The sequence below is a fragment of the Spermophilus citellus genome, assembly GCF_964194105.1.
Source record: "Spermophilus citellus genome assembly, chromosome: 18".
NCBI lineage: Eukaryota > Metazoa > Chordata > Mammalia > Rodentia > Sciuridae > Spermophilus > Spermophilus citellus.
In genome coordinates, this window is record NC_138200.1 from 52,824,977 (window position 1) to 52,851,486 (window position 26,510).

Genomic DNA, 26,510 nt, shown 5'->3' on the forward strand with positions numbered 1-26,510 from the left:
GGCAGAGGTATTCTAGGTCTCTTGAATTTTGAGTCTATAATCCTTTGTTTTAATAAATCTAGTATGTAAGCTGGATGTGGTACACACCTGTGTCCTGGCAGCTGGGGAGGCTGAGGTAGGAGGATTTCAAATTCAAGGCCAGCTTCAGCAACTTAGTGAGACCCTGTGTTAAAAAAAAAGTGCTGGGGAAGTGGCTCAGTTATTAATTAAGCCTTGGGTTCAATCCTAGTATCTCCCAAACAACAACAACAAAGAGCCCTTGTGTGTAGGCCAGAGATGTTGCTCAGTGATATAGCATGAGCTTAGCATGTGCAAGGCCCTAAGGTTCAAACTCTAGTACAACCCTACCACCACCACCACCACCACCACCACCAAACAAAGGACTGGTGATGTAGCACCGTAGTAGAGTGCTTTCCTGCTATGCACAAGGTCCTGGGCTCCATCCCCAGCACTACAAACAAAACCCCACCACCACCCCAAAAAACAACAACAACAACAAAAGCACTTTTCAAAGACTATTGTATCCTTTACACCATTTTAACCTGCAAATCCCAAATGAAGCTCAAATTATATGATTGTATCATCCTGTAATTCTGTTTTTTAGGATCACAGATGTGATTATCTTTTTAATAAGTGTTTATCTTCAGATTATATTGTAAGATTATCATTTTTAGGAATGTGATAATAAAAATTATGCAATTATATGTAAAGGATGTAATAATATATTTGCAGAAATAACTAGATGCATTTAAAAAATATCAACTCTTTAGTGGAGCTAGTGACATTTAATTTACCTCCCACTTTTTTCTCTAAAGATTATTATTATTGTTTTCATCTAGTAAGTTATACACCTGAATCTTCTAATTTCTTGTTTTGTTGACTTTTTTTTTTTTTTTTTTGGCTTTCCCTCATAGATCTTGAGCCAGATGATTGTGCATCTATTTACATCTTTAATGTAGATCCACCTCCATCTACTTTAAATTCACCACTTTGCTTACCACAACATGGATTACCGTCTCACTCTTCTGTTTTGTCACCATCATTTCAGCTCCAAGGTCACAAAAACTATGAAGGAACTGGTGACGTTCCTGAATCTAAATACAGCCCATTAGGTGGTCCCAAACCCTTTGAGTGCCCAAGTATTCAAATTACTTCCATCTCTCCTAACTGTCATCAAGAAACAGATGCACATGAAGATGATCTACTGATAAATGACCCAGAAAGGGAATATTTGGAGAGGCCTTCTAGAGATCATCTCTATCTTCCTCTTGAGCCATCCTACCGGGAGTCTTCCCTTAGTCCTAGTCCTGCCAGCAGCATCTCTTCTAGGAGCTGGTTCTCAGATGCATCTTCTTGTGAATCTCTTTCACACATTTATGATGATGTGGACTCGGAGTTGAATGAAGCTGCTGCCCGATTTACTCTTGGATCCCCTCTGACATCTCCAGGCGGTTCTCCGGGAGGCTGCCCTGGAGAAGAGTCCTGGCATCAACAGTATGGACTTGGACACTCCTTGTCACCCAGGCAATCTCCTTGCCACTCTCCTAGATCTAGTATCACTGATGAGAATTGGTTGAGCCCCAGACCAGCCTCAGGACCCTCATCAAGGCCCACTTCACCCTGTGGGAAACGGCGGCACTCCAGTGCCGAAGTTTGTTATGCTGGATCCCTATCACCCCATCACTCACCTGTTCCTTCTCCTGGACACTCCCCTAGGGGAAGTATAACAGAAGATACCTGGCTCAATGCTTCTACCCATAGTGGATCAGGCTTTGGCCCTGCACTTTTTCCATTTCAGTACTGTGTAGAGACTGATATCCCTCTGAAAACAAGGAAGACTTCTGAAGATCAAGCTGCCATACTACCAGGAAAATTAGAGCTCTGTTCAGATGATCAAGGAAATTTATCACCATCCCGGGAGACTTCAGTAGATGATGGCCTTGGATCTCAGTATTCTTTAAAGAAAGATTCATCTGGTGACCAATTTCTTTCAGTTCCTTCACCCTTTACCTGGAACAAACCAAAGCCTGGCCACACACCTATATTTCGGTGAGTTGATGGAAATGGCTGCTGCTGACTTTTCATAGTTTGGATCATTGGTGGAAATGGTTTAAACATTTTTACTCCTTCCCTCCCTTTCTTATTTTCCTTCTTTCCTATCATCCATCTATCTATCTATTTAACTTTTTGGTACTGGGTATTTAACCCAGGGGTTCTTTACCAGCCCTTTTTATTTTCCTTTTGAGATAGGGTCTCACTAAGTTACTTAGGGCCTTGTTAAGTTGCTGAGGCTGGCCTCACATTTGGAATCATCCTGCCTTAGCCTCCCTAGTCTCTAGGATTACAGGCATGCACTACCATTCCCAGCTCCCTTTTTATTATTATTTTTTAAAATTTCTACTTACAAATAACTTTGTAAATCTATTTTTATTTTCTTTGAAGTCTTCAAAGCAGATAGGATAAAGTTATAATTTTGGAGGTATATAGGTGTTATGCATAGTGCCACACATTTGTAATCCCAGCTACCTCAGGAGGCTGAGACAGCAGGATCCCAAGCTGAAGGCCAGTTTGGGCAATTTATGGAGAACCTATCTTAAAATAAAACTTAAAAAAGGATTGGGGATATATAGCTCAGTGGTAGAATACTTGCCTACTGTGTGCAAGGCCCTGGGTTCAAGTCTTAGTGCCCCTTCTACAAAAGTATATAGATGATGAATTGTAGATAATAAGAAATTACACATAAGGATTTCCTAGAAGGAATTTTCTTATCTAGAAAATCTTGTAAAAGGTGGGTTATGGTGTGAATTATATTAAAAATAAAACTAACTAATTAAAAAAAGAATTGCCAAAAAATTATATATAGCAGTAACATAAGCGAATTCTAAGAGCATTCATATAATTACTAAAATCCTGTAATCATAGAATTCTAACATGGGAGCAAAAATATGAGGTATATTTGTCCTATAATATTCAGCATTAAAGTCATACTTTATCTGAAAAAAATAAAATAAAAAAATAAAACCTAATTGGGAATAAACTTAACTATATATATATATTTTTAAAAATATTTATATATTTTTTAGGTATAGATGGACACAACACAATGCCTTTATTTTTATTGTGGTGCTGAGGATTGAACCTGGGTCCCGCCTGTGCTAGGCGAGCGCTGTACCGCTGAGCCACAATCTCAGCCCCTTAACTATATTTTTAAGAGCTTAAAGTCCCTTGTCAAATTTGTGGCAAGCATTTTCTCCCCATAATGTTATTTGTTGACTGACTGACTAGGATCTTACTACATGGTGTTGCCCAGGCTAACCTTGAATATGCCATCATCCTCTTGCCTCAACCTCCCAAGTAGCTTCCAAGTCCACTATACCTGGCCTTAATAAAAATTTACCTTTTGACTCTCAGCTTTATAAATTTATGATTTTATTGTTTTTTCAAGAAATTTAAAAATTTTTGTATTCATATGTATTTTTTTCTTTTTGACTTTGTGTTACATTTGAAAGTCTTATCCTACTCTAAAATAATTAAAATTAAAAACCTAGCTTTCATGTGTTTCTAATAGTTTTGTGTGTGTGTGTGTGTGTGTGTGTGTATATATATATATATATATGTATATATATATAAAACATACATGATATTTATATCAGATATGTTTGAATCTTGGATCCAGCTGAAATATATTTTGTTGTAAGGAGTGAAGAATAGTATAACGAATACTTTCCAAACAGCTTGTCAGTTGTCACAATACTATTTCAAGAATTAATCTGATCTATAATTGATTATAAAATATAACATATTAAATACTCACATAAAGCTGTATCCGTTTAAGGGATTTATTTTTATGCTTTTCCATTGGTATGAATTATCATCTGTAGAATTCTTAACTTTAGAAAAATATAATTTGGAATTGTGGTATTGATTCTGTCTTTGAACCTATTGGTCTGCTTCTGAAATTTATCTTAATCTTTCTGTGTGGGTTTTCTCAAGCCTGCAGAACAAGTATAGAAATTAGAGTTGATAAAATTGAGTTGTTTTTTCAGACTAATAAATATGAATACCTTCACAGTGGAAAGGTAGGCTGAGGACAGTGAAGGAGAAACAATGAAATAATTGAGATATTTTAAATGTTAAGAGTTTCCTTAAAAGTTCCATTTCAGGGGCTGGAGTGTGGCTCAGTGGTAGAGTGCTCACCTAGCATATGTGAGCCCCTGGGTTTGATCCTCTGCACCAGATAAAAATAAATCAATAAAAAAATAGGTATTGTGTCCAACTACAACAACAAAAATAAATTTTTTTTTAAAAGTCCCATTTCATCAACCATTAAGATGATGTTACTTTTTTAAAAAAGTTTTTTTTAAGATGGACACAATATCTTTAATTACTATTTTTTATTATTTTTATTTTTTATTTTATTTTATATTTTTATGTGGTGCTGAGAATTGAACCCAGGGCTTTGCACGTGCTAGGCGAGCACTCTACCCCTGAGTACTCTACCTCTGAGCCACAACCCCAGCCCCCCAATATTACTTTTTAATACATAGTATTGTAGCTTTGGATCCATTAACATTTGACTTGAAGACATATGTTATTTTCTAATTCTATATTTTCAATGTTAATATATCTAAATGAAACTTAAAGCATCTAAGTTGTTTTAATTATCTTATTGATCAAGTAAAAAACAATTGACCTTTTAAGATGTTACTGATGCCTCATTTTTTTTAGCTACCTATATACCAAAATTAAAATTATACCTTAAATTGCAATCTGTTGCTGAATATAAGCAATTTTTCAAAGAGATCAGCAAAAGAGTAATAGGAAGTGGGGTAATCAACATTCGTAATAGACGGACTTCCACTGATTTATACCTAAGAGGGAAAAGCATATGTATTCTGAGACAAAATAGAGATTTCTGTTCTTAAAGAGATACTGGTAAACATACAAAGATGCACATCTTCGTTTTAAGAAATCAAATTATTGGTTTTTTTGATTGTATACATGGTTGAGAAACAGTTGTAGGTTTAGAGTTCGTCCTTTTCAAAAAAAAAGTCCAGGGAGCTGGGGTTGTGGCTAATTGGATCACTTGCCTAGCACATATGGGGCCCTGGGTTCAATCCTCAGCACCGCATAAAAAAAAATAAAGATTGTGTCCACAACTACAAATTTTTAAAAATCCAGCAAAACAAAAAGATAGATTTTAGCCTGTAGAATTAAAAAATTAAAGAATTATTTAATAAGTACCTACCATAACCAGTGTTATAACTTAACTATGTAAAGTTTATTTTGGAGTCCTTTGTTTCAAAGATCATAGGAGGACATGTTAGTGCTGGCAAAGAAGTGATTTGAATCACTGCTTGGCAGTAAGCATGCTGAAATGCATCTTTGTGTGTTTTGTTTATAGCACATCTTCATTACCTCCACTAGACTGGCCTTTACCATCCCACTTTGGACAGTGTGAACTGAAAATAGAAGTGCAACCTAAAACTCATCATCGAGCCCATTATGAAACAGAAGGTAGCCGAGGGGCAGTAAAAGCATCTACTGGGGGACATCCTGTTGTGAAGGTATGAGAGTTTTGGGGCTTCTGTTGCACATACCACATACCTATTAATGGTTAGATGAGTTATTCATTTAGGTGTTACAGAGCTGATAGGGAGAAAACTCAAATCTGGAAAACCTCTGTTTTCTGTACTTGTAGCTCTGGCTACATTTCTGTATTGAGTTTTCTTTGAATAGTCTAAAAGATATTCTTCTTGACTGACTTTTCCAGCTGGAGAAACTCTGGGGAAAAGATTGCAGTGCATTAAAGATAGTGCATTAGTCAACTTTTTATCACTGAAACAAAATACATAAGATGATCAACTGTGTAAAATTTGTGAGATAATCAACTTATGAAGAGGAAAGTTTTACTTTGGCTCATAGTTTTAGAGGTTTCAGGCTATGGTTGATTGGTACTGTTGCTGCTAGGCCTGTGGCAAGTGTGTGTAGTAAGGAAGCCTGTAACCACCTGGAGATTGGGAAGTAAAGAGAGAGAAAGGGGCGGTTCCTAACGTCCCCTTCACTGGGGTCACATCCCCAGTGACCTAACTTCTTCCCACTAGGCCCTACCTGTTAAAGGTTCCACAGACTGATAATCAGGTCAGTCCTAATAGTGCCACAGACTGACAATCAAGCCTTTAACACATGGGCAGAACTGTGGATTCTTATATGCTGTTCTTTTATTAAGAGTTTATTAACTCTTTTAACTCTTCTATTTAAGAGTTCTTCAAAGATCTAAGGTCAAAAAACAAATTTAACCAGGCATAGTAGTGCATGTTTATAACTCCAGTGACTCATGAGGCTGTGGCTGGAGGACTGCAAGTTTGAGATCAACCTTGGCAACTTAGCAAAACTGTCTCAAAATAAAAAGGGCCAAGGAATATATAGCTCAGTGGGTGAGTATACCTGGGTTTCAATCTGCAGTATTGCAAGGAAAAAAAAAAGAAAAATTAATTATAATTATCAAGATATTGAAAGCCAAACTCAGAAGGTCAAAGATCATATGTTTTCTCTCACATGTGAAATTTAGGGAGGAAAAAGGAAAAGAAAATTGGGGTGGGGGAAAATCAAGGGAGATCAGTAAAGGAAAGTGACCATGGGAGGGAGGAATGAAGGGAAAGGGTGTCTACCTTCCCACCCATTTTTTTTAGCCTTAGCCCTGTATCTGCTTGAATTTGATGCCTATTACCAGTTCTTCATTGTTAAGTTTAGTTGTTTAAGAAGGGCTTTGGATTCTGCATTCCTTGGTTTCTTTCATGATTGAGAATATGTGTATGTAGTCTATATACTCAAACATCAGAATGGCTGTATATAATAATATTATGTCATCCATTTTACTCTTGGAATTATGTAGACAGTAAGTATTTAGTGGAGAAACTAATTATACTGGAGCAATTTTCAACCATTACAGTTTATGAACTATCATGTATTATAGCAGCTTTACTTTATGATTTATCATCATTGTTATTTAAGGATGTTTTAAAATGCAAAAAGATTTGCATTTTAGGCAGGTTTTAAATGATTTGTAACAAAAAATATCAGGAAAATAGAGCATGAGACTTTGTCATTTGGGCTGGATGCAGTGGTGCCTGCCTATACTCTTAGCTACTTTGGAAATGAGGATCAAGTAGAATCTCTTGAGCCCAGAAGTTTCGGGTTAGTCTAAGCAACATCGGCAAGACCCTATCTTGAAAAACAAAAAGAAAAGGAAGGAAGGAGGGAGGGAAGGGACAGAAGAAAGAAAAAATGAAATTCTGTCATTTGCTTTTAGAATCATATTTTGGTGTTAAATCAGAGTTTATTTCAAGTCAGTTAAATTTGATTAAGGATGTAGATCCTGCATCTTTTTTTTTTTTTTTTTTTTTTTTTCAGTACTGAGATTGGAATCCAGGGACACTGTACCACTGAACTACATCCCCAGCCCTTTTTATTTTTTGAAACAGGGTCTTACAGAGTTGCTGAGGATCTTGCTAAGTTGCTGAATTTGTCCTCAAACTTGGGATTCTCCTGTCTCAGCCTCCCAAGTTACTGGTCACTGGGATAACAAGTGTACACCACTGTGCCAAGCAGTGTCTTGTATCTTTGACATTTCTTGTTAGGAAATAATTTTTTACAAATGCATAAATGGACAGAAGTCTTGTGGATGTCCTTGCGATTTATTTTTACAGTAATCCTTTGATTAAAAATGGTTTTCCTACTCCAGGGAAGATTAACACTCTGGTTTCATAGTTTTTCATATTCATCCTTCTTGTGAATAACTGATTTTTTCTAACTTGTTGCTTAAAGAATTATTTCATGATACTTAAAATAATGGACTTAATCAAGAGTATTCCAGATATTGATGATTTTTTTGTCTTTTTTTTTTTTTAATTGTGGGTTGAACCCAGGGCTTTGCAAATGTAAGGCAAACGCTTTGCCTCTGAGCTACATCCCAGCCCTGATGATATTCTTTATCAGTCTGTCTTAGTGCCTATGATGCTCCCTTTCTATTTGAGATTCCTTCTTCCTTCATTCAAAAATTTTTTTCTGTATAACATATGCTTATATATTTCCTATTTCATCATTTTCTTCAATGACTACAATTATTATTCAGACATTGACTTGTCTGTTTACCCTTAACATCTGTGTCTGTTCTCTGGGTGCTTCAATGTCATTTCTAATTTATTGAGATTTATTTTTTAAACTTCCCTCCACGTTAGTGACCTGATAGTTGCTCGACATTTCTAATTTACTTATTAGATCTGCATTTGTGTTTTAAATTTTAGTTTGATTTCTTGACTCCTTTTTTACTCATTTGGTATTTTACCATTATAATTGGCCTATTGCTTCCTTGAATTTGTACTCACTTCTTGAAATGTCACAAGCAATCCATTTCTGGGTTGTGTGTGTTTGAGGGAGAGGTTTTTATTTTCTTTATTAAAAACAAACACATTTGTTCTTCAAATATGTTTTGTTACTCTTTATTAAGTGAAAATAAACACTTAATTATGATAGCTTAGTACTTATGCTTTTTGTCCTTATTTTATTTGAGAGCCATGGTCTATAGCCAGAAGAAATTGGAGCAAAGAGATAGAGAATTAGTTTAGCTGTCATATATACCTAATTAAAAAATTAATTAATTAATCTTTAAAAAAAAAAGAAAGTCAAATAGCGCATCTTGTTAAGTCAGTTGAATTTCTAAGTTGGTAACTGTTTTTCAGAATCTTAACTAAAGCAAAGTGCCTCTGATTTTAATAGTCTGTCAGAGGACCTTCCCACACACCCAAATCATTAGGTCTAGTCTAAATGGTTAATGTTGTCAAAAATAAAGAATCAGTTTTTTTTTAAACCTTTATTTTTTTTTTTATTGTTGATAGACATTTATTTATTTATTTGTTTGTTTATATGTGGAGCTGAGAATCGAATTCAGTGCCTCACACTTACCAGGCAAGTGCACTGCCACGGAGCCATAATCCCAGCCCCAAGAATCAGCTTTTGTTTGTGTTGTTCACAGTGGAATCAGAAGGATTTTAAAAATTTTTGATGATTCAGATGTTTATCAGGAAGAAAAAAACCCACATGTCTTTGGAGGACTGTTTATAATAAAATCTAGTATATAAATGATGCTTGTAGAGTCAGAGAAATTATTTTGTGATTAATACTTTTTTATTATTGTCTTTTTTGAAATGACATTTTGTGTATCGATAGTATATGATACAAATAAAAGGATTTATAGATTTATAGCATTATAGAGCATGCAGACCTGAGTTTAGACTTGCTTTTGTGAGCTTGTTGTAAAATGGTTTGTATAATGAATTGTGCTTTTTTCTCTGTTTGTTCTTCCTAATTAGCTCCTGGGCTATAGTGAAAAGCCGATAAATCTACAGATGTTTATTGGAACAGCAGATGATCGATACTTACGACCTCATGCGTTTTACCAGGTGCATCGAATCACTGGAAAGACAGTTGCTACTGCAAGCCAAGAGATAATAATTGCCAGTACAAAAGTTCTAGAAATTCCACTTCTTCCTGAAAATAATATGTCAGCCAGGTATCTTGAAACATACTCCCAAATGGGCACTTCTTTCTTTTCCTGAAACAGCTTTCAAAAGGACATATATATATAGCTGGATATGGTGGTGCACACCAATAATTCTAGTGGGAGCCTGTGGTAGGAGGACAGCAGGGCAAGTTTGAGGCCAGCCTCAGTAATTTAGCAAGATCCTGTTTCAAATTAAAAAACTAAAAAGTAGTAGGGGTGTAACTCAGTGGTAAAGTACCCCTTGATTCAGTCCCTACTACCTTTCATATATATGCACACACGTATATACAACATAATTATACACAGGTTATAATATGTCTATATATTACTTTCTTATGTAAAAATATAGTCATTGTTCCAAATTAACTGAATAATATTATATAAATAATTGTTAGCACATTTGCTACTAGTGGTGGCATATTTCTAAAAAGAAAATTCAATTTAGCATATGTTAGTGGATCATGAGCCACTAGCCAGGCATCATCTTAGGTAATAAAAATAAAAATATATCGACTTTCATCAATTACTCAGTGTAACAGAATGAACAATAAATAAATAATTGCAATATAATTGTAATTGTTAAGTGTCTGTAAGAAAAACATTCAACTTTACCCCAGGTATCCCATTTGACTCATTACATACCTCCCCCTCTCCAAATGATGTGGCTAACCTTTGAATGAGAATTCAAGTAAGCATCTTTTTGCTCCAGGATCTTACTTTTCCATATAGCATCAGAAACACATTAGTATACAGTTTGCTGTCTGCTGAGGGAAATTTAAAACTTAGCTTTGAACTGTCTTTTTCTTAAGAGCTCAAAAAATTGCTCTGGTAGGGGTCAGTGTGCAGGCATTGTTTTCATTCATTTCAGTGGATTGTCAAAGTACTATATTTGAATCAAGTTTAAGTGAAAATCACTAGAAGCTTATTAGGCTTGCTCATTTTACTTGAGGGACAGTATAAAAAAGAGTCATATGAATACTCATTTAAATTTTTTTGAGATAGGGTCTTATTGTATTGCCCAGGCTAGTCTTGAACTTATGGTCTCAGATGATCCCTCTGCCTCAGCCTACAGTGCTGATACTACCTGTGTGCATCACCATGCCCAATTTGAATACTTCTTTCTAATCTGAAGAATTACTGTTAAACATTTTCTTAGGTTGGTCACTGTTATATACACACACAAACTTCTTTCAACTTAAAAAAGTTGATGTTTCTTGATGGCATGGTAGGTTTTGCTTTACAGGCAACAGAAAACCTATAAAAACTTTATCGTCTTAATTTTTGCTTTGCTTTCCAGAGAGTTCATGGTTAAGCTCAGTTATCATAATTGTAGTAATTTATTACAGTTTGGGGTGTATTTATTTCCTGTTCCTTATACTTCAAAATTTTTTATTTTTCTTTTCTTGGCCTTATTTATATTATAAAATGCCTTGTATCCTTTCTATAAATAACATACAAACCAATCAGTTAATGGGGGAAAAAAAAGTACATGAGTTTCTGTGAAATAGTCTTAGGAAATTGGGAAAGGTTCAAATCCCAAATAGTGTGAAAAAATCAGAGTAGAGACAAAGCTGCAGGAACACCACTTTGACTAATAACAAGCAAATAGCTCTCTTGCCCCATCCTGCACATGCACACCTGAAGCATCTCTGGCTATTCTGTCTATTCTCCACTGATAGATCAGGGAGCAGGCATTATATAGGATCAGAGGCTTATGATAATATTGTGCAGATTATAGAAAGCATTGAGTAAAGCCAGATGTGATGATACACATCTGTAATCCTAGCTACTTAGGAGGCTGAGGCAGGAAGCTAGGGCAAGTTGGAGGCTAGCCTGGGCAATGTAATTAGACCATTTCTCAAAATAAAAAATAAAAAGTACTGGGGATGTAGCCAGTGGTAGTGGGTTCATTTGCCAGTATTAAGAAAAAGGATTGAGGGGCAACTAGGAAGTTACCCAAACCTAAGAAGCTTTTTCCATGGGGAATAGATAACAAAGACGCTAATGCCAGATGATCCTGTTTTGCCTAGTAACTTAATACTATGTAAGCTACTAACTGGGATAAGCTAGTATCCAAGCAACTTATTGAATGTAACTATATTATATTCTATCATTGTAGTTTTAGACAGTGGGAAATATAAAATTCTAAGTGATAGATAAGACCATTGTTCATAATTTATGTATAAGTGAATCTTAGGTATGTATTAAATGGATTTACTGTTCTCTAAAGGCAATAAAGGTAGGAAGATTAGTAAATACTCCCCCCAGTTTTACCTAGTTATCCACAAACTTGGTTATTTCATGATTAAATCTCTTGTACATATAAGACTAAACTGTAAATCACAGAGCCATCCTACAAGGTACTTCAACATAGCATGCCAGTGTTCATTGCCTTACCTTCTCATAACTCCTTTCTGTTTTTAAAATTGGATAAGTACAGATGTGGCAAAATTATACTGTGGTATAAAATAAAGACAGTTATAATTTTAAACAGAATTTAATACTTATTTTCATTGTTGTAAATGAATATTTCTATGGGTTTTTGGGTTTTTTTATGATTTGTTAGAATTTTAAGATAGTCATACATATCTTTGTTTTTTGACGTGATTCTGCATAGATATTTCTGCCCTGACAAATTGACAATACACATCTGTGTAATTTAGTTGTTTAGAAACACTTGTTATCAGTAAGCAAATAAAATTTTTGTATTTTTCTCCCTAGTATTGACTGTGCAGGTATTTTGAAACTTCGAAATTCAGATATAGAGCTTCGAAAAGGAGAAACTGATATTGGCAGAAAGAATACTAGAGTACGACTTGTGTTTCGTGTACACATCCCACAGCCCAATGGAAAAGTCCTTTCTCTGCAGATAGCTTCTATACCTGTTGAATGCTGTAAGTGAGATTGTGATATGTTTTAAGATGTTATTGAAAATAGTTTATTTTCTATTTTGCTTTTAATGTAATGTGTACATTAAAAGTATAAACTGGGGGCTGGGGATGTGGCTCAAGCGGTAGCGCGCTCGCCTCGCATGCGTGCAGCCCGGGTTCGATCCTCAGCACCACATACCAACAAAGATGTTGTGTCCGCCGAGAACTAAAAATAAATATTAAAAAAAAAAATTCAAAAAAAAAAAAAGTATAAACTGAAAGTGTGTGTGGTGGCACATGCCTGTAATCCCAGTGATTTGGGAGGCTGAAGCAGGAGGATTGCAAGTTTAAAGCCAACCTCAGCGACTTAGTGAGTTCCTAAGCAACTTAATGAACTTTGTCTCAAAAAATAAAAAGGGCTGGGGGTGTGGCTCAGTGGTTAAGCACCCATTAGTTGAATCCACGGTAAGGAAAAAAAAGTATGTTTATATAATGACTGAGAAAAATTAGATTATGTTTCATGTACCTGTAAAGGTAAAAAAAAAAAAAAAAGTACTGTCACTAAAGTAACATGTATACACTTCTAAAAATTCATTATTTAAATGTGTACTTCATGTGTTTCAATTAATTGTTTATTTAGAAAACTATACAAAATACATGTACACCTGATGTTGCAATGATCATCTAAGTATTCTCTTGATAAAAGAATTATTTGGTGTTGTCCTCTAGTAGGCTTTTTAGATTTGTCTTCTGTTAGTTGTATGTAATACAGTTATACATTTTTGTACTAATATGCTTTTGGGATAATTAGATTTGTAAATTTTAACACATGATTGTATGGAAGAAATATATTAAAAATTTAATTGGAAAAGAAAAGATGAGATAAATGGGAATAAAGGTGAAGTTGAAGATATTAAGTAGTCTAAGAAAATAATTTAAAGATATAACATTTTAATATATCCTTCCTTGTTTTTTTAAACCAGCCATGTTCTTTTACTGTGAAAGCCTAATGAATTAATCCCTAAATTTACTTTTAATTTTATTTTGTAGCTTGAGCTTGTCTCATTTATGTGAAATCTTTAGACTAATATTTTGGTTTTTTTCCTCAACTGTTAAAAAAAAAAAAAAAACAGCCCAGCGGTCTGCTCAAGAACTTCCTCATATTGAGAAATACAGTATCAACAGTTGTTCTGTAAATGGAGGCCATGAAATGATTGTGACTGGATCTAATTTTCTTCCAGAATCTAAAATAATTTTTCTTGAAAAAGGACAAGGTAAATAATATAAATTGATTGACTGTAAGGGGCAAAAGGATGAAATAAATTTAGATATTAACATTAATCACAAAATAATTTCTCTGACTCTACAGGCATCATTTATATACTAGATTTTATTATAAACCAAACACTTATTCAATTTCCATATAAATGTGGAATTCTCTTTAAGCATGTCTTTTCCTTGACATTTCTGCTCTAAGGTACTCATTCAAAGAATTGAAAACAAAAAAAAAAATTAAGTTATAGATGTTTTTAGCAACATTATTCATAATAACCAAAAATTAGAAACAACCCAGACAACACCTCAAATACTCAATAGTTGGCAAATGCATAATCAGAATGTGGCATATCCATTCAACGATAAAAATTAATGAATTAATAAAAATTAACATGTGATTTGGAATGGATGAACCTTGAAGTCGTGATATGGTACTTGAAAGAAGCTCACACAAAAGACCATATACTGTATAGTTTAATTTATACAAAATTTCCACAATAAATAATCTATGGACATCAAAACTAAGTTAATGGTTGCTCATAGTTGGAGAGGGTTGTCAATTTGAGTGGTGACTGATATCTGCAGGGTTTCTTTGGGGGGTAGAAAAAAAAATCTGAAATTAGAGACAGGGTCTCACTGAGTTGCTTATTACCTCACTTTTGCTGAGGCTGGCTTTAAACTCACCATCCTCCTGAGCCACTGGGATTACAGGCCAGCCCCACTGCACCTGGCTGACTTGTATACTTTGAAAGGATGAAATTAGCCTGGAGGGCTGGCACACACCTGTAATCTCAGTGACTTGGGAGACTGAGGCAGGAGGAATGCCATTTCATGACCAGCCTTGCCAAGTTCAAGGTCAGCTTGTGCAATTTATCAAAATCCAGTCTCAAAGAATAAAAGGGGCTGAGAATTTATTTCAGTGGTGCACCTCTGGGTTCCATCCCCATTATCTCTCTTTTTTTCTCTCTCTCCCTCCCTCCCCAGTTTCTCTCTCTCTCTCCCCCACCTCTCTCTTACACACACACACAAGCACTCATGCACGCATATGCACACAGAAAGAAAGAGAAAAAAGAAATTTATAAGATGTGAATTATATTTATAGATTATGGGTTATATCAACTTTTGAAAAAGTAGAAGAACCCTATGTTTATTGGGTTAAAAATATTTAAGACACTTTTCCATCATTTGGTCTCCCCTCATCTTTAACAATAATTACAAATTGCCACTATTAAAAATAATATAAACAAATAGTTTATACCTATCGTCCCATTTAAGACATACAACTTGCAGCTGGGCTCAATGGTGAATGCCTGTAATTCTAGTGACTTGGGAGGCTGAGGCAGGAGGATCGTGAATTCGAAGCCAGACGCAGCAACTTAGTGAGGCCCTAAGCAACTCAGGAAGACCCTGTCTCTAATAAAATATAAAGAAGGGCTGGGGATGTGGCTCAGTAGTTAAGCACCCCTGTGTTCAATCCCTGGTACCAAATATATATTTATATATAATATATAAATTGCTATTGGAGGGTTCTTGCCAGGCTGTCTGAAGTGGATCCTTTGCCTGAATTGATGCTTGCTTTTTTCTCTACAGTTTTATTTTATTTCCCTATTTGGGGATTCTATAATAGTACATATATTTTTCTGGGAATTGTTTATTTCAGAGGTCAACAATAAGATTGATCTACATCCATCCATGTAACTAGAATTTTTTCACATTCACTAATATATAGTTTTTACTGTTGAATATATTAAAGTTTATTATCCCTTTTCTTAGTGGGTATTTGAACTGTGTTCATGTTTTAGCACTGCCAACAGTAGCTTTCAGTGTTGTTATGAATGTTCTGATCCTTATCACCTGGTGAATTAATTTTTTTTTAATGTAGTAAAATGGTATTCTGAACTTTGGTATGAAATTTCCTGATGTATATTAAGAGTTTTATTGACAATTCATGTTGACTTTTTGTGCAATACCTGTTCTTGTCATTGCCCATTTTTTTCTGCTGGGTTAGTTTTTCATTTATATATTCTAAATATTGAAGTGAGTTAGGGAAGTGTACCACATCTTTTCCCACTATCTGTGACAGAACAGCCATTATTTTCCAAAGATGGAGTGGGTTATCTGGTGAGGGAATGAATTTCCTTTCCATCATTTGAGGTATATGAGCGAAAGTTTGCCACTGCTTTGTGAGTTCACTGAGGATTTTCATTCACTTGATGGATAGAATGAATTCTTTCTCCCCATATTTTTCCCACAATTATGCTTTCTTTTCACATTGGAAGTCAGTAAGGAAAAGATTCCTTTTGCCATAAATTTGTGATACTACATACATAAAATTTTGTTAGTATACTTTCTGACTTAAATTGCTTTTAACTGAAATTGTTTCTTTCAACAGATGGACGACCTCAGTGGGAGGTAGAAGGGAAAATAATAAGGGAAAAATGTCAAGGGGTAAGAAATTCAGTCTTTGTGTATATAAATTCAATCTTTGTGTATATAAAATAACCTTTAATATTTGATAGAATAAGGTATGTCACTCCATAGTATGTGATGCATTGTTCTACTAGAAGTTGGATGATTAAAAAGCAGATTCTCAGCCTGTTATGGTGGGTGATTAAAAAGTTGTTGGATGATTAAAAAGCAGTTTCTCAGCCTGTTATGGTGGTAAATGTTTGTGGTTCCACCTATGTGGGAGGCAGAGGCAGGAGAATCACCTGAGCTCACGAATTTGAGATAGCCTGGGCAGCATGACAAGTCCTCATCTCAAATAAATAAATAGCGACCTGGGGTTGTGGCTCAGTGGTAGAGCACTTGCCTGGCACCTGCAGGGCACTGGGTTTGATCCTCAGCACCACAAAAAAAAAAATAAAATAAAGGTATTGTGTCCAACTACAACCAAAACAACAAAATGTTAAAAAAATAAAGTAAAAGAATTTTTTAAAAATGGCGGGGTAGGAGTTTCTCCTTTAATGATTAAAGGGTTTGTCTTTATCAAAACTGAAGTATCCATGTAGTAAATCTCTAGATTACTTATATGACTGATCGATGTGTATAATTTTGTATGATGGTAGAACCTTGTATTTAAGACTCATAACTTACTCTGAGTTTAGCAGGTGCATTACATTTTTAGTTCTGAGTGTAACACGATCTTGCTTTTCATGCTCCTTAGGCTCACATTGTCCTTGAAGTTCCTCCGTATCATAACCCAGCAGTTACAGCTGCAGTGCAGGTGCACTTTTATCTTTGTAATGGCAAGAGGAAAAAAAGCCAGTCTCAACGTTTTACTTATACACCAGGTATGAGGAGTTTTTGTGATGGTTTATTATAAGCTTTCTTTCATATTGAATAAAAATTTGCTCAATGGATATTCAAAGTACTCTGATTATAATCAATAAAAATATCAACATATACCTAAAGTTTATATTGACTTTAATTTTTTTTTTTTTTTTTTTTTTTTTTAGTTGTAGATGGACACAATACCTTTATTTTACTCGTTTATTATTTTTATGTCATGCTAAGGATCAAACCCAGTGCCTCACATGTGCTAGGCAAGCACTCTACCCCTGAGCCACAACCCCAGCTCTTCTTTGACTTTAAATATGAGATGTGCTGATAGTTAACTTGTAATGATTTATTATTAAAAAAAAATCAGAAGATGCAATGTAAGTTTGAAGTTTATTTATTTATTAGGTGTAGATAGACACAACACAATGCCTTTATTTTAATGTGGTGCTGAGGATCGAACCTGGTCTCACCCATGCTAGGGGAGTGCTTGAGCGCTCTACCACTGAGCAACAATCCTAGCAAGTTTTTTTAGAAGTTGTCAAAAATCATCAACCCTAGCTGGATGTGGCAGCTTTAGAGCCTGATGCAGGAGGATCACAAGCTCAAAGCCAGTCTCAGCAACTTAATGAGGTTCTGTCTCAAAATTAAAAAATAAAAAAGACTGGTGATGTGGCTCAGTGGTTAAGCGCCCCTGGATTCAGTCCCTGGTTACCCCCCACACCTCACCCCCCCAAAAAAAGTCACCAACCCTAAATACCTTTGACTTGGGAGACTGAGGCAGGGCAATCACAAACTTGAGGCCAGCCTAGATAACTTAGTGGAACTTTGTCTCAAAATAAAAAGGCTGGGGAAGGAGGGGCAAGTGTTTGTGAGTATGTGTATGCTGTTGGGTCATGAATTCCCTTGGTAGCCATAGCACACAGAAAGACAGTGTGCCCATTTCATAATGCCTTCATCTTTTTATTTTTTTAAATGGTTTTATTTGTTCTTTTTAGTTATATATTAAGAGTAGAATGTATTTTGACATATTATACATAAATGGAGTGTAACTTCCCGTTCTTATGGTTATAAATGATGTGGAGTTACACTGGTCATGTATTCATATATGAATATATGAAAGTAATGTCCAATTCATTCTACTGTTTTTCCTATTCCCATTCCCCTATCTTTCTTCATTCTCCTTTGTCTAATCCAAAGTATTTCTATTCTTCCCCCCCTTATTGTGTGTTAGAATATGCATATCAGATGATGTTTTTATTTTAATCATAATGAAAAATTTCAGGGCTGGGGATGTTGATCAGAGATAGAGTACTTGTCTGCCATGCACAGAAAAAGAAAAAGAAAAATCTCTTGGATTTTCATTTGACAAACATCAGCTGTGTCATACTATGGGCTTTGGGGGCTATAATGTTGATACCAGGTTTTTTGATTTCACACACTAACAAAGAGATGTTGATACCTCTTTTTGTAGCAGTTCAAGTGTTGTAACTTTCCAGTTTTTTATTATGACACAAAAATATATGCAGTAATACATGCTGATGGTTGCATACTTGGAGAATAAATATTTATTGGTCTTTTCTATACTAGGAACTGTACTAGTCACCAGGGCATATGATAATTTAAAAAATTGTGGTGATAAAATGGATAGTAGACTGTTTCAAAAAGTGAACAGTAACAACAGAAAACGAACAAAGAAATCATGGTAAATTATCCATAACTTATTCTTGGAGAAACTTTTAGTTTATAGTAAGTGAGAAAAACAGTTATATTTGAGAAGGTGCTAGTTGTTATTAATGGTTATTCATTTATCATGCATGTTTTTAATGGCCTAGTTATATTTCATTTATTGTCTGTAAGGGCTACTTATATTCCCAAATCCAAAATCATTGTTATTTGATAATGTTAATATATTACTTGAATATAATATTTCAGATAGGGCTGGGGATGTGGCTCAAGTGGTAGCGCGCTTGCCTGGCATGCTCATGGCGCTGGGTTCGATCCTCAGCACCACATACAAATAAAGATGTTGTGTCTGCTGAAAACTAAAAAATAAATATTATTAAAAAAATAATAATAATATTTCAGATAATTGAAAGATAGAATACAAATCTTTGAAAGCTAAAGATTTTGGTTAGCAATTTTGTTCATTCACTAATTGAGTAAGTATTTGGGTGGTAAAACCTGCTAGGTGGCAAAAACCTGTCAGTCCTTTTTTGCATAGGACTTAAGTCTAGTGGGACAAATAGGACTTAGTAGGTAGGTAGATAAATAAATACTAGCTAATTTGAATTCTGCTCAGCCTCTAACTTTGAAGCTTCCTATTAAGGGATAAGAGTAGGCTTTCTTAATAGTCTCTCTCCTTAAGTAGAAATATAATTCCTGTGTGGGAGTCCCCATTCCACTTTGATTTCCAGGAAGCTATTGAAGCAACATACCTTCCCCTGAGCCCAATAAAAGTTACTTGCACTAGAGGTATGATCTAAGCTCTAGTTTTGGAATAATGGGGCCTTGCAGGGTAGCATTGGAGTCCAACTCTCATGTGTAACGTTGTCTCTGGGAAAGTATATTCTGTATTCTAAGCAGTTGATTGGATAGCCTGTCTTTGGATTGTGGTGGTTCTGATTGCAAGAGAAAGCATGCTGTAGAGTCAGGAGATCAGGTATTAGCTCTACCCCAGATAGTACTCACTGAATGTAAGTAAATTAATTTCAGATGGTTTTTAATTGTTTAAGTTGCTCCATTTCTCATATAAAGCTTTATGTAAAACCCAATATTATTAAAAAGAATAAAAGCTTACTAAACTGCACTCTTTGCAATGAAAGACAAAATGTAAAGCTTCTGGTATCTGAATGTTGCATTCACTGCCATATCCACTACTTGAAGGGAAGTGTTAGGCTGCCAGTGGTTTGAAAACCACTAGACCAGTTAATGTTTTTCTTGAATGCCTGCATGCATTGATACTCTAAATTTGAGAGTATATATATAACACAAAAGATAGAGATAATTTGTTTCCAAAATTCAATTCATTCTAAATATTGTTAAGCTTCCTGTGTTAGTTTTTTGTTGCTGTGACCAAAATACCTGCATAAACAACTTAAAGGAAGAAAACTGTATTTTGACTCATGGTTTCAGATGCTTCCCACTATGTTTGGCTCCATTGCTTTGTCCTTGAAGCAAGGTAAAATAACATCATGGTGTATGTGTGTGGTAAAGAAAAGCTCAAGGTATTGGGGGGAGGGGGTTAGGACAAGATATAATCCTCAAGGGCACACCTCTGGGGACCCATTCTTTCGATTAGACTCTAATAATGCCTTCAAGATCATTAACCTTCAAGATCATTGTGAGATCCCATAATCCAGTCACTTCCCAAAAGCCCCCACTCTGAACAGTGCTGTATTGGGGAGACCAGGCCTTCAACATGTGAGCTTTTGGGAGATATTCCAAATCCAAAATAGCATTACCTTTAACTATCTTTTATCCAAACAAGAATAAATGACCATGGATGGGCCAGTGGTGAGGACTTCCTTGGTTTGGTCAGGTTGGAGTGTCAGCCCCTTACAGACAAAAAGAATAATAATTGATTTGGCAGAGCAGAACTAACATTCAATTTAGCAGAGCAAATCTCTCAATTTAAGTATGCAGATGTTGGTTAAAAGCATAAGAATAAGGTTTGAATCATGTAGGGAAAAAAAAAGTAGATGTTACACTGTAGTTTTCAGTCCCTTTGTCTGGCCCCGCTGCCACCCCGTACTGGGGATTGAACTCAGGGGCACTCGACCACTGAGCCATATCCCCAGCTCTATTTTGTATTTTATTTAGAGATAGGGTCTTACTAAGTTGATTAGTGCATCACTGTTGCTGAGGTTGACTGTAAATTAGTGATCTTCCTGCCTCAGCCTCCTGAGCCTCTGGGATTACAGGTGTGCGCCACTGCACCCTGCTTTGTCTGCTTTGTAGTCACAGTAAGCAACCATTCATGTAACCAAGGGATGTACTTCTGCCCTCAGAATTAAGGGATAAGAGTAGGCTTTCTTAATAGTCTCTCTCCTTAAGTAGAAATATAATTCTGGTTATAGGATTCATTGTAACTTTTCTGAGACCACAGTAGGAGCTGTAGTGGGGGGAAAAACAACAACAACAAAAAGTTCTACTGGTTTAGGGACACAGTTCTAATTCTGCCAAGGTCAGAATAAAAGTCAATAGGTGAGAACTTAAGAAAAGTCAGGAACCAGTAGATATGGTGAACTTGAAACTCCTGAGCAAGAATCAGAAACAGGATAGAGGCCTGAACGGTGGTGCTCAGAAGCAACAAGATTGCTCATAACATTTCTCTCTGTCCTTGGTGTTCTTGTCTCATTGTTAGTGATGGGGTTAGCTTTGCCAGATTTAGAGCTTACTGCAGATCGATCATGAGCCCATTATGTTCTTGTTAGGATGTCAGCATAAAATGCAGAATTCAAATACTCCTCTAAACAAGCATTCATTTCTCTTTTTCAGTGGGAATGTACTATCAGGTAACCAATTTTTAGCCTAAACAAAAGACTCTAAATTGAACGTCAAATTCCTGAACTAACTAAATGACTTTGAATAGAAACAAACTTTTCAATTCTCAGATTGAGACCATGATTGTGTGAAGAGACTTGTATTGGGCAGGAGTGTTATAGTCACATGAGGTTTGATCTTGATTTAGGTCTCTTGTCCTCTTCTGACATTAAATGAAGTTCTTTTATTTTGTGATGATTGTGAAAATTTTAATTATGTTAGCTGGAATTATAACCCGAAAAGAGCAATGAAAATAATAATTATTTTTATTTTTTAAAAATATCATTATTATTTTGGTGGTACTGTTGATCATATCCAGGGGTATAGTATCACTGAGCTACACCCTCAGCCCTTTTTATTATTTAAAACAGAGTGTCACTAAGTAGCTGTGACTGGCTTTGTCCTTTTCATGTCTCTTCAATAGGAGACTTGAAGAGGGTAATTTTTAGAAAACTAGATAAACAGTACTTGTTAAGGGAAATATTAAAATCAGTTTACTGGTAGTTAATTTGGAAGCTGATTTTATATGCTCATTAAACAAAATAAATTCATTAATTCCTACTATGAGAGATCTTTTCATCAGGAAGATTCATCCTAAATCATGAATATACTGCTTGATGTGATAAATAATAATGGTTGATATTCATAGCCTCTGCTTGCTTGATGGAATGGCAAATCGAAATCTTTATAATACAGTGTACTACATAAAAGGTATGGACTTTGGAGGCAGAAAAACCTGGTTCAGATATTTTTAATGCCGCTTAACTGCTCTAAGACCTTGGTATCTTTAATCTCCTTTTCATTATACTCATCCTGTAAGGTAAGGAAATAATCTCGTAATGGTTGTCTTGAAGTAAGTTAGCATCTTTCAGTTGCACGGGATAGAAATCCAATTTAGACTCTCTTAAAGAGAACTTACTGGCTCATGTAATTAGGTTAACCAGAAGACTAGCTTTTTAAGCATGGTTCAGCTGAAACAGTGTTGTCTCAGGCTCAGGCTTTCTCTCTGTTTTAACACTGCTTTCTTTCCTCTCCTGTTGGCTTATTCTCTGGAAAGCTCTCACCAGATGGCATTTCTAGGTTTGATCTTGTTAATTAGCAATCCTAGATTAAAGAGCTGGCATGTGCAAGTGTGTGCATGCACACACATACACATAACACATATACCTATATGTCTCAATTTAGATGATCATATTCAGATCTAGCCAGGTACAGTGGTGCACACCTGTAATCCCAGTGGCTTGGGAGGCTGAGGCAGGAGGATCACTAGTTCAAAACCAGCCTCAGCAAAAGCCAGGCAATAAGCAACTCAGTGTTTTTTTTTTTTTTTTTTTTTTTTTTCCTTCACTACAGCTCTAAATAAAGTATGAGTAGGGCTGGGGATGTGGCTCAGTGGTTAAAACTGAATTCAACCCCTGGGATAACCCCCCCGCCCCCCGCACGCCCCGAGAAAAAAAGAACAAAATAAATCTCTAGTCTAATTCTGTTGAGTTTTGGGGTTCTGCATATATTCTGGATATTGAGCCCTTTTCAGATATAGTGATAGGTTTCAGATCAAGGATTCCAAATTCAATGCTTTATTAAGCCATAGGGTTTAATTTTTTCTTCATTTATTTTTGGATAGGTAATATATACAAAGTGAAAAACATTAAAAGGCATAAAAAGTATATGGTAAAAAGTAAATCTCCTTCCTGCTTCTGTCTTTCTGTCCTTTCCCAGAGGTGAATATAATACTTAATGGTTTCTTGTGCATCTTCTTAGAGATATCCATACATATACAAACATTTGTATATGTATATATACACTCAGTGTTTTACATAAAATGCCCTTCTCTGAAGGTATTTGAGTTTGCCATTCCCAGCTTGGATACATATTACATTTGTATAACTTAAAATGAAGGTCTGCCGTAATTATTTTATGTATTGCATAATAACATAGTTTTGATCATTTTCTTTTCAGTTTTGATGAAGCAAGAACACAGAGAAGAGATTGATTTGTCTTCAGTTCCACCTTTGCCTGTGCCTCATCCTGGCCAGACCCAGAGGCCTTCCTCAGATCCAGGGAACCCACGTGACTTTTTACTGTCAGCACCGAGAGGCTTGGGTTGTCCCATTCAGCAAGCGTATGCCTCTATGGTAACCTCATCCCATCTACCACAGTTGCATTGTAGAGAGGAGGGAGCAGGTAAAGAGCAGCATATGCTACCTTCTTCAGTTGTGCACCAGCCTTTTCAAGTTACACCAACATCTCCTGTGGGGTCTTCCTATCAGTCTATGCAAACTAATGTTGTGTATAATGGACCAACTTGTCTTCCTGTTAATGCTGCCTCTAGTCAAGAATTTGATCCAGTTTTGTATCAGCAGGATGCAGCTCTTCCTAATTTAGTAAATCTTGGCTGTCAACCATTATCATCCATACCATTTCATTCTTCAAATGCAGGCTCAACAGGGCATCTCTTAGCACATACACCTCATTCTGTGCAAACCTCGCCTCATCTGCAATCAATGGGATACCATTGTTCAAATATAGGACAAAGACCTGTTTCTTCTCCGGTGGCTGACCAAGTTATTAGTCAGCCTTCCCCTCAGTTGCAGCATATAACATATGGTCCTTCACATTCAGGGTCTGCTACAACAGCTTCCTCAGCAGCCTCTTGTTCCTTGGCTAGTTCACCACTTTCTGGGCCACCATCCCCTCAGCTGCAGTCTATGCCTTATCAATCTCCTAGCTCAGGAACTGCCTCATCACCATCTCCAGCCATCAGAATACATTCTGGACAGCACTCAACTCAAGCACAAAGTACAGGTCAGGGAGGTCTTTCTGCACCTTCATCTATAATATGTCACAGTTTGTGCGATCCAGCATCATTTCCACCGGATGGGACAACTGTGAGCATTAAGCATGAACCTGAGGATCAGGAACCTAACTTTTCAACCATTGGTCTACAAGACATCACTTTAGATGATGGTAAGTCCATCTATGTGGGATTTTTTTTTATGTGTTTGTGTGCTCACATGTGCGCGTGTGTATGTATATGTGTGAATGTGGGGTGAGGTGGAGTTACTGGGGATCGAACCCAGGATTTCACACATGCTAGGCAGGCATTCCACCACTGAGCTATATCCTCAGTCCTCATCTGTGTGTTCTTAAAGGAATGAAAATTCAGAAACTTCTCCAAGAGTCATGAAATAGTTACTGTGAATTACTTATTGGCATAAATAAGTAAATCACTATTACTAGAAATACATATTAATATATAACTTTGACCATCAGTAGGAAAATCTATACTTTAAATTGATATACCACTAGTATTTATTGCTGAATTAGGGCATCCTTTGAACATATAATAAAATCACAGTATCTAGAGAATGGAATTCAGGGGCATTAATTCAGTGAACATTGCTGAATAATACCATCTATTGCAAGAAATGGAGCTAGATTCAGAGAATACTAGGAATATATTCAGGTAGAATTCCTGTCCTTGCAGAGACTCATACAAGTGTCCTTCATGCTCCCCTGTGGTCATGATAGCTTGCCGAGCGATGTTTGGTTTGCTGTTGCTACTACCGACTGTCTGCACAGAAATAAAATTTTTTTCTTTTTCTTTCTTTTTTTTTTTTTTTTTTTTTTTTTTTTTTTTTTAAGGAGTAGCGTCTTTAATGGGTTCCGCCCCCAATGCCCGCCAAGCTGCCCTTCTAAATTTTATTTTTATTAATGTATTTGGTATACAAATTTCTGATTTTGTGAAATCATTCAGTTAGAGAACTATAGGATAATTAATCATTTCAATAATCAGAGTTTCCCAAAGATAGAATTTTCAGATCATAATTTTATAGCTTATTCTTGGCTTTGTTATTTGCATAAAAATGAAACTTTGTATATATATTCAGTTAAAGCTATCTTAGAAATGGAAGCATGTCTGGGAAAGCATGATTCTGTGACTAGGGAATGAATGGTACAATAGAGAATGGTTTTCAAAGCATGAAGGTTGGAACATCCCTAGACAAGAGAATCACACCAAAAACTAGCATAGCAATTTCCTATTCATTATCTAACCCGGACCTTACTATTCCTCTACTTCTGAGGTAAATAGTGAAATTCCAAAGGTCACACCACTAGTAAGCGTCAGAACTGAGACTTTGATTCAGGTTGTTTGGTTTTTTTTGGGTCTATTTCTTGTGGTGCTAAAGCAGGTTTCTGAATTTTTAAAAAATATCTGGATAGTTAGGGACATTCTTAGGAATATGTGTGCAAAATTTCACTGCATGAACACATGTTGACAGCTGCATCTGATATGTCACACTTGCAGGATCTGGTATTAAACATCTTGCTGTGCTGTCTCTGCACAACCGGCGTAAATGACACTGCTTATTTATGAAGCCTGGAGATATACACAGAAGATACTACCACTTTTATGCTAAACAAATTTGAAATAAAGGCTTTTCCATATATACACAGGCTTTTAAAATGTTATCTATACTTTCTTTAGGCAGTTTTAAACTTATTTTTCATAGTGCTTTTCACCCTGAAACCTTGGGTAAGATCTTATCCTCATCACTCATTTGCATTGTAGCTGAAGATATGAGACTTATTGAGCAGGTTTCTAATGGTATTTCAGCTCTTTTTTTTTTTTTTAATAAAACAAATGAAGATACTTTTCCTTCTAAAAAGAGACCAAAGCCTAGAACCTATTTACTACAGATTGAGTGATATGAAAAGAAGGGCACAACAAATTAAAATTTCTAGAAAAGGTTTTATGAAAATTGATTTCACCTTTTGAATATATGAAGATGTATTGCAAAAATAGAACATCTGGAGAGATGGGGTCTGAAGGCATTATATAAAAGCAATTTTATTTTTGCTTCATTCATTATATAGGGGACATGATCAAGAAAATTTTCAGATTGTAGCCTCACAGAGGACAGGGACTGGCTATTGAATTCTCTCATTGCCACCCGTCAGAGGATTTGATACAAACT

The 26,510-nt window shown here is 35.7% G+C and overlaps 1 protein-coding gene across 1 annotated transcript in view; it reads left to right on the forward strand.

Annotated features, from left to right (window-relative positions):
* NFATC3 (nuclear factor of activated T cells 3) overlaps positions 1-26,510 on the forward strand; it is a 99,288-nt gene that overhangs the window by 49,502 nt on the left and 23,276 nt on the right. The window contains 8 exon segments of the mRNA XM_081273533.1: positions 915-2,049; positions 5,405-5,567; positions 9,372-9,571; positions 12,284-12,456; positions 13,566-13,706; positions 16,100-16,155; positions 16,874-17,000; positions 23,491-24,498. Of these exon segments, the coding sequence (XP_081129659.1) occupies positions 915-2,049; positions 5,405-5,567; positions 9,372-9,571; positions 12,284-12,456; positions 13,566-13,706; positions 16,100-16,155; positions 16,874-17,000; positions 23,491-24,498 (3,003 nt within the window).